The sequence below is a fragment of the Platalea leucorodia genome, assembly GCF_965183815.1.
Source record: "Platalea leucorodia genome assembly, chromosome: 1".
NCBI lineage: Eukaryota > Metazoa > Chordata > Aves > Pelecaniformes > Threskiornithidae > Platalea > Platalea leucorodia.
This window is the reverse complement of record NC_138823.1, coordinates 12,868,209-12,876,403: the sequence shown is the minus strand read 5'-3', so window position 1 is coordinate 12,876,403 and position 8,195 is coordinate 12,868,209. Positions and strand designations below refer to the sequence as shown.

Below are 8,195 nucleotides of genomic sequence, written 5' to 3'. Positions count from 1 at the left end.
GCATTTAATTTGTTTTTTAATCTTTTTTTTTTCCCCAAACCAAGTCAGCTTGACGTTTCCAAAAGTTAGTCCCTGTATCTGTGGCTTCTGTGAAGACGCACGAGGAAGGAAAGAGGATTTCAAGGGAAAACGCCTTTTTTCCACATGATCCTGATCTAAGGGTTACGCATCGAGTAGGACAGGGCTTTTGCACCGCACGCGAAAGAACAGGAAATTCTGCGTAACCCTCCCCTAATTAAAAGCTCGTTACCTCTGCGAGGTGAGCCGCTCGCCTCGCAGCCAGAAGGGATTCCCCGGCGCTCCCGCCGCCCGGGCAGCGAGGGGGCGGGACGGCGGCCGGGGGAGCGGTCCCGCCGCGCTGCGGGCCGAACAAACGCGCCTTTTCATTATTCGGAAAGGATTCTTTCTGAGGAAGCAGGGCTTTTAGGAATATGAGGAATGCATCCATATTTATCTCTTATGTAATAGCAGATGGCGCTTTTGCTTTGCGGCCGCCGGAGGGGAAAGGTGAAGCTTCCCGGCACGGCAGGGCCAGCCCCGCGCCGGCTCAGAAACGCCACCCAGCCCCACCTCCGCTCCGCACGCCGCGCACCTTCCTCCCGGGCAGGGCTGCAACGCCTGTTCCTCGGGGAAACCGGCCCGGCCGCCGCGCTCCCCTCAGCGCCGGGCGGGGCGGGATGTCCCTCACACACGGACACCGGCCGCCGGGCGGGAGGGGGCGGGGGGGGGGAGGCCGCGCCGCCGCGCCGCCGCGCCCGAGGGAACGCGAGGCGCCGCCTGAGGCAGCGCGCGCGGGCCGCCTTCCCCGGCGGCGTCTGGGCGGGAAGGGCGGTGGCGCGCGCCGCCCGCCCCCTCTCGCGTGGGAGCCGGGGGGGCGGGGCCGCGCACTGCGACGCCCGCGCGGCCCCGCCCCGCCCCGCCCCCGCGGCCCGGCCGGGGCCGGAGCTGCCGAGGGAGCGCGGAGGAAGATGGAGGCGGCGGCGGCGCGGCGGGGGGCCCGGGCGGCGGGCGCGGGGCGGTAGCGGTCCCGGTCCCGGTCCCGGTCCCGGTCCCGCCGGCCGCCCTCCCGCCCTCCTTCCCCCCCGCCCCCGCCCCCTCCGCTCTTTAAGAGGCGGGCGAGGCGGGCTGCCTGCCCCCGCGCAGGGGATGGCGGCCCCGGGCCCTCCGCAGCTCCCGTGGCTGCGGCTGGGCCCGCGGCTGCGGGCCGGGCTGGAGGTCGCGCTGCGGGTGCCCAGCCTGTTCCTCATCGACGCCATCTTCAACTCGTCCCCGCTGCCGGGGGGCTCCCTGTGCGCCGCGCTCCTGGGCGTGCTGCTGCGGCTGCTGGGTGAGAGACCGTCCCCTCCCGCCCCGCCGCCCTTCCCCGCCCGCCGCGCAGCTCCGGCCTCCGCCGCCCGCGCCGGGCCCGGCCCCGCCGCTGCCTGCCCCCGCCGGCCTTGTTTACAGCCGCGGGCGGGGCACGGCCGCCGCTTCTCCCCCCCGTCCCCTCGGCGCGCCGCCCTCCCTCCGACCCTTCCTGCCGCCGGGGCTCGCCCCCGCCGGCGCGGATCTCCCCTCCCCGCCGCAGCGCTCCGCGTCCGTGTCCCCCCCCCGCCGCCATCCCCGGCTCCCTCCGCCTCCTCGCCGGGGCCCCGTCCCCCCGCTCGGCCCTGGCCGTGCCGCCCCCGGGAGGCCCCGGGCCCGGGCGGGGCCGCGGGCGGGCGGGCGCCGCTCGCCATGTGCGCGGGGCCGGGGCTGCGGCCGCCGGCCCCCTCCTCGGCGGGAGCGCCCGGCTCCCTGGCCGTGCTCTTCTTGTTTTCGTAAAAAGCGCTTTGCGAGCGTGATGTCCTCCTGAAAGACGCTGCTAAATCCTTCTTTTAGGCGCAGCGGTTCAGAAACGCCGGGAATTCGGTTCCCAAATGAGAGAGACGTCTCTTGAAACTTGCCGATGGTTATTTTTAAGCTTTTTTTTCCTCCCCTGGGATGGAGGTTGCAAACCCCCGGTGTAACTCGGTGGCGTTATTTTCGGTGTGACGTGGGGGCTGGCGTAGCCTTGGCGGGGCCGGGGCCCCGCTGCGCCGGCGGCTGCGTCCGGGAGCCCTCGGCCGGGGGGAGAGGGGAGGCCAAAACACGGCGAGAGGCTTTTTTTGGAGGCCCGCGACACGTTGATTTTGCGTTTTGTTTGATGTTTATAGCGGAAAAAAATAGGAAGGAAACCGGTGGTATGGCTGCTGGGGTAGGAAGCCGAGGAGAGCGGTTAAATGTCACTCCTCAGGGTGTGATGCTGGGCTTGACGGATGAAGGCGCTTCCCAGGACTGCATCTGTACGATCGCTTTTCTGGAAGGGTTTCGGGGAAGAAGTGGGCAATCCCTCCCCCGCCTCCTGCAAAAGAGCTTTGGGAAGAGTTTATGCCAAGAGACTTATCTTGTACTTTGAGACAAGTGGTCGCTGGTTCTTGGCTTTCCAAAAGTAAAGAAAAATTAAAATGTAACCGCTGACAAGATGATGTCAAAGACCTTCTGTGTGGTTCAGACAACAGAGCGCTTTTGCATCTATTTTTTCCTCATCTCAATTTAAGGATTACAGGGTTGGGTTTCTGCTGTTGTTAGGATAAGCTGAAATACTTATTTTAGATGGTTCTGTATTTAAATAGTGGGGAAGTTGCCCTTTTAGTTACCATTTGCAGGCTTTGAAAGACTGATCCAAATTTTTCCTGTCACACAATACTGTTTAGCGTAGGATAAACACACAACTTGTCCTCTAGATACAAAGATTGTAGCTCTGGAGAGATTTGATAGCTTTCAGGGGTGATGTTGAACAGTTCTGAAATATTCTGCGAGCACAGCTCTTCAAGAATGCTAAGAGAGAGCTGTACGATTTTTAAAAAGTTTTACTGCCGGATTCTTCGGTCTGATTCTGCCATCACTCATTTTCTACACGAGTACCTAGAGCTGTACACAGCACAGAACCAAGTTCTACAACTGGAGCACAATTTTTCTTTAACCTTCTTGATTAACCTTGCTTCGTCTCCAACGCAATGTTTACCTTTCATACTTAGCATGTTTTTGGTTTTTTTTGGTTTTTTTTTTTTTTTTTAAGTGTCTTGATTCCAGCAGAACCACCCCCCCAGGAGTGCGAAACCATTATTTCAGCCAGCAGTCCCTCCTCAGCGAGGACACTGATTTTTGAGAGGGTTACTATAAATACTGTGGTCTGTAGAAAGATGTAGAAGCAAGTAGAATGGCTGGGGCTGGGGAAAAAAAATAATTTGGCAGTTCCACATGGTGGAAGTCGAATCCTGGGTAGTGTGCTGCTATAAAGATCCTGACAAATTGCAGGAGTTAAAGGAAAAAATGAGAGGAATGGATTCATTGTAACACAAGAAATGATTTTAAAAGTAAATGCGTGTGGCTTGATTAAATGGTGTGTTTGGAGGCTATACTGGAGACAGTGGGTGATGGGGTGGCACAGATGGGAACAGCGAGGATGAGCAGCAGCGTACCCAGAAACACGAGACAGATCTCCTCAAAGGAGGAACTGCAGCATTTCCTATCGGAGGGAAAACAGGAAAAGATTCACTGCTTGGTGAACGCTTTGCAGGGCAGGGGGAAGCCTGGTCGCGGCAAGATGGACTGAAGGATGTGAATGGAGATGGGGGGAGAGGAGGGCGAGGGCCCAGCTCCCCGTCTGAGATCCCAGTTACCTACTGTGCTCTTTTGAGGTTCCTTTGGGGGGGTCTTGACTTGTCCACACAAGTGCTGAGGGAGAAACGCTTCACCTTTTGTTAGTCCCTCTTTAGAGGAACCAGTAGGTCTAGCTTTTCTATTGACTCATTGTAGTCCTGTTTTTAGGGATGTGTCTTGCGTGTGAAATGTCATCGGTGTTTTAAGATGACCTATAGTATCTAAATAGAGGCCGGTTACTGCAACTGCAAGGAAGAAAAATAGGTTTTGTTTACTGGCGTGTTTCAGAGCAGCCTGCCTAGTGCAAAATGCATCTCATTTGGCTCAAATGCTCAGACTTACGTAAATAATGAGCTTGTTACAGGCATTTGAGCCTTTTCTGTGACTTCTGAGACAAGACAAAGGGTACAGCAGTGTCAGCAGTGGTCGCTTTCCCAGAGGTGTTTATGGTGGTATGCATGAAAAGGCAATGAAATTGTCAAGCTTGTTTTAAAAAAAGTGCTGTATGTAACGAACACGCAGCTTTTCATGGAGCAACCGAGCTATGATACCAGGCACTTTCTGAAAACTGACTGAGGCTTTTCCTCAGTCAACTTCACAAGGTTACTAGGTTAATGATTAGTTACGGAGAATGTTTTTGTATCAGCCAATGCTGCTGGCAAGGAATACTGTTAAGGTGCATTAATAACTTTTTTTGTAGTCTGCCTTTTGCTGTTGATTCATGTTGACCCTTTCCCTTCTTATTGAGTCCTCCAGGGTGGAGGTTGGTTTGTTTGTTTGTTTTTTGATACAAGCAGCTGGCAACACTACTGGTGCAATTAAATGCCGGTTCGTAGCAAAGTTTTTTATTTCCATGATCAAGATACCATGGCTTAAAATATTTTTTTAAACACTTGATTATGGAGGATTTGGAACAATCCAAAATACAATCGTCAGAAAAGACTGATGCTGTCCTCCAGTAGAAAGAGGATTACTTGCGATTTCATTAGTGTTAGTAGAGATGGAAAGCAACTTACGATCAAATACAAGTTGTAGAGATCGAAATCTCTCTAAACTGGTCTGGATGAGAAAGCAGTTGCATGGGCTAGAAGCTGACTGAGAAGCCCAAAACAAAGGCAGTGTGTTTCCTGAAGAAAAAAATGTTTAAGGAAGTGAATCTAGTGATAAATGCTATTTCATTTAACATCTGTTACGGAAGACCCCGTACCTACACAGTACATAGTGATGAAATTCATAAGCTACCCTACAGGAGTTTACTGCAAGGTCATGAATGCAATACCAAGGTACTACAGATGCTACAGTAGGATTTCTCATAGGAAGGTGCAGACTCTCCAGTCATGGTCAGTATGAGGGAAAGGTTAGCAAACAGGAATTTCAGGATCTCAATCTGACTTCTAGCAAGTAAGATGCAAGCTCGCGCTGGCATTGGCAAAGAGGCGACTGGTGCAGTTTTGGATTCTGTGTCCGAAAAGCTTTATATTGCGGAAGGTCCTCTCCATGAGACTTTCGTTTCAGGATGCCTTGTCAGAAATGAAAGCAAACTGAAGGGAATTGGAAGAGCACCTTCCCCACCCCCCCTTACCGTAAACTACAGCAATTTTTCAGGATTCTGCCATTAAAGAGTTTAGCTAAACTGTCTTGGCGACTGTTCTCTTTAGTACTCCAGTTTGGACGTCTGTAGTTGTATGCTTTGCTCAAGTGAATTAGGGGACTTAGTAAATCTTACTCATTTATTCCTTACTAACTTTGCCTATAAAGGTGATGCTGTATCTGTTCATTCTTTTCTGCTTTTGGAACTTAGTTTTCAAGACTAAGGTTGGGAGCTGTCACTCCTCTGGTCTGAAACTGCAGATGAACTTAACAGTAATTGTGACTTCATGCCTGCATTGGCTTTGCATTGCAGCTGCAGGTGCATCAAATGCAGAGATTAAATCGTCCTCGTCTGTTCTCTGAAAAGGGCACAATTGGTAATGTAAAGTTACGAGTGACTAATTGAGAAGTGATACATTAAATAAATGTAGCTCCAAAGCTAATAGGTTAAAATCTGTTGTTGGATTTCTGCTGAGAACTAAATGATTTCAATCTGTTTTTAGGTGTCTTTGTATCCAGTGTTGTTCTGGTCTTACAACAGCGAGCACTTTTCAAGTTTTATATGATCGCCTCGGCATTTCTGCTGGCTGCCACTTCAGTGTTGGTGAATTACTATGCTTCTTTGCACATAAACTTCTACAGTGCCTACTACACAGCCGCGTTCGGAATTCAGATCTTCCCTCATAAAGGACCTTCGCTATGGATGGCACTTTCCATCCTTCAGCTTACCTTTGGAATCGGATATGTTACATTGCTAAACGTGCAGTCCATATACTCTCAACTCATCATCCTGGATATCCTGATTCCTGTAATCGGCTTGGTTGTGGAATTGCCTTTAAATGTCCGGCAGATACTAGTTTTTATTTCAGGCCTAGTGCTGACACTAAATACCACAGCCATTTTAGTTACGAAAATCAAATGGTTCTATTATTCGGTGCGATACGTTTATCTGCTGGTGAGGCACATGTATCGCATTTACGGATTACAGCTATTGATGGAAGATACATGGAAAAGGATTCGGTTTCCAGCTGTACTGCGTGTCTTTTGGCTAACGAGACTTACGGCACAAGCGGTGGTATTAACGTATGTTGTAAAGATGGCTGAAACTAATACAGAAGAAAAATTCTTCTTGATATCGTGGGATAACTGTTGGGAACTGATCTGCAGTCTGATCATAAGTGGGTGTGACTCTACTTTAACTGTGTTGGGCATGAGTGCCGTCATTTCCTCAATAGCGCATTATTTGGGACTTGGTATCTTGGCCTTCATCGGATCAACTGATGAGGATGACAAAAGGCTCGGTTTTGTAGCGCCCGTCTTGTTTTTCATTTTGGCTCTGCAGACTGGTCTGAGCGGACTGAAACCAGAAGAACGATTAGTTCGCCTGAGTCGAAACATGTGCCTTTTGTTAACCGCAGTCCTGCATTTTATCCATGGAATGACAGACCCTGTGCTGATGTCCCTCAGTGCCTCCCACGTGTCGTCCTTTCGCAGACACTTCCCCGTACTGTTTGTTTCCGCTTGCCTTTTCATCCTCCCGGTTCTGCTCAGTTACATCCTCTGGCACCACTATGCACTAAACACGTGGCTTTTTGCAGTTACTGCGTTCTGTGTAGAGCTTTGCCTAAAAGTAATAGTTTCTATCACTGTTTATATATTGTTTATGATTGATGGCTACTATAATGTGCTGTGGGAAAAACTTGATGATTATGTTTATTATGTTCGTTCAACCGGCAATATTATTGAGTTTATATTTGGAGTAATCATGTTTGGAAATGGAGCTTACACAATGGTTTTTGAATCGGGAAGCAAGATTCGTGCTTGCATGATGTGTCTACACGCATACTTCAACATCTACTTGCAAGCAAAGAACGGCTGGAAGACTTTTATAAATCGCCGGACTGCTGTTAAGAAAATAAACTCGCTTCCAGAGGTAAAAGGAAGTCGGTTACATGAAATAGATGACGTATGTGCAATCTGCTACCATGAGTTCACCACCTCTGCTCGCATTACTCCATGCAACCATTACTTTCATGCACTTTGTCTTCGGAAGTGGCTGTACATTCAGGACACTTGCCCGATGTGCCATCAGAAAGTGTATATTGAGGACAAGGAAAATACCAATATCTCTAACAACAACGGGTTTGTGGCACCAAATGAAAATCCTGTACAAGTTGCGGAAGAAGCTGCTGATGCTGAAAATGAATTAAATGAAGATAATGACAGTTCCGATAGCGATGAGGAAGACGATGACTGCGTGGCGCAGCACTTGAATGAGACTCTTAATGTTGACTCTAACTCTCTTGGTGATTAAGATGTCCTTTATTAAGCCGTGAGGTATTTGTTTAAGATTGACTTAAACAGAATAAAAGTATCACTTTGTAGTTATTGTACTTGAGCACAACAGCAGTATCTCAATGTTGAGTCTGTGAATGGTGGTTGTTTACTGTGGTGTGTGCTACTGTAAATATACCTCTGATTTTTGCTGGTCTCTTTCATGACCACCTTAAAATTATGTACATTATTGTACATGGAATAAAATGTTTTCACATGTTTTTAAGATGGTTGGGAAAACACTCTTTAATTGATGTAGTGATAATGCTGTGCCAAAGACTGTATACCAGTAACCCCTGATCAATGAGGTCTGGATGCAAATGAAAAATACTGGTGAAAACAGACTGTTCAGCAAGTCAAATCAGAAATGAAAAGCCTGAACCAAAGCAGCTTTACTTACAAATTCAGTATTAGCAAAGCTTTATTGCTCAAAGCTAGTGAGTTGTGTTTTAAAAAAAGTAAATAAAAATTTAGGTTGGTAGACTTAATGTTACAGCATTTGCGTATTTGGAACAAAAGATGAAACTGCTAAGCTTTCTAGTGAAGTAGTAAAGCATGCCATTGATGTGTTAAACACTTCTGAACTACCAGTAGTAGCTTGAAGGGCT

General features: G+C 49.6%; 1 protein-coding gene across 1 annotated transcript; it reads left to right on the top strand.

The window, feature by feature from the left end:
• The first annotated feature begins 1,068 nt into the window (after positions 1 to 1,068).
• RNF139 (ring finger protein 139) lies at positions 1,069 to 7,578 on the top strand. The gene is made up of 2 exons (XM_082312837.1): positions 1,069 to 1,327; positions 5,757 to 7,578. The coding sequence occupies exons 1-2, from the start codon at positions 1,147 to 1,149 to the stop codon at positions 7,565 to 7,567; spliced, it is 1,992 nt and encodes a 663-aa protein (XP_082168963.1). The 5' UTR covers positions 1,069 to 1,146; the 3' UTR covers positions 7,568 to 7,578.
• The last annotated feature ends 617 nt before the right edge of the window (positions 7,579 to 8,195 follow it).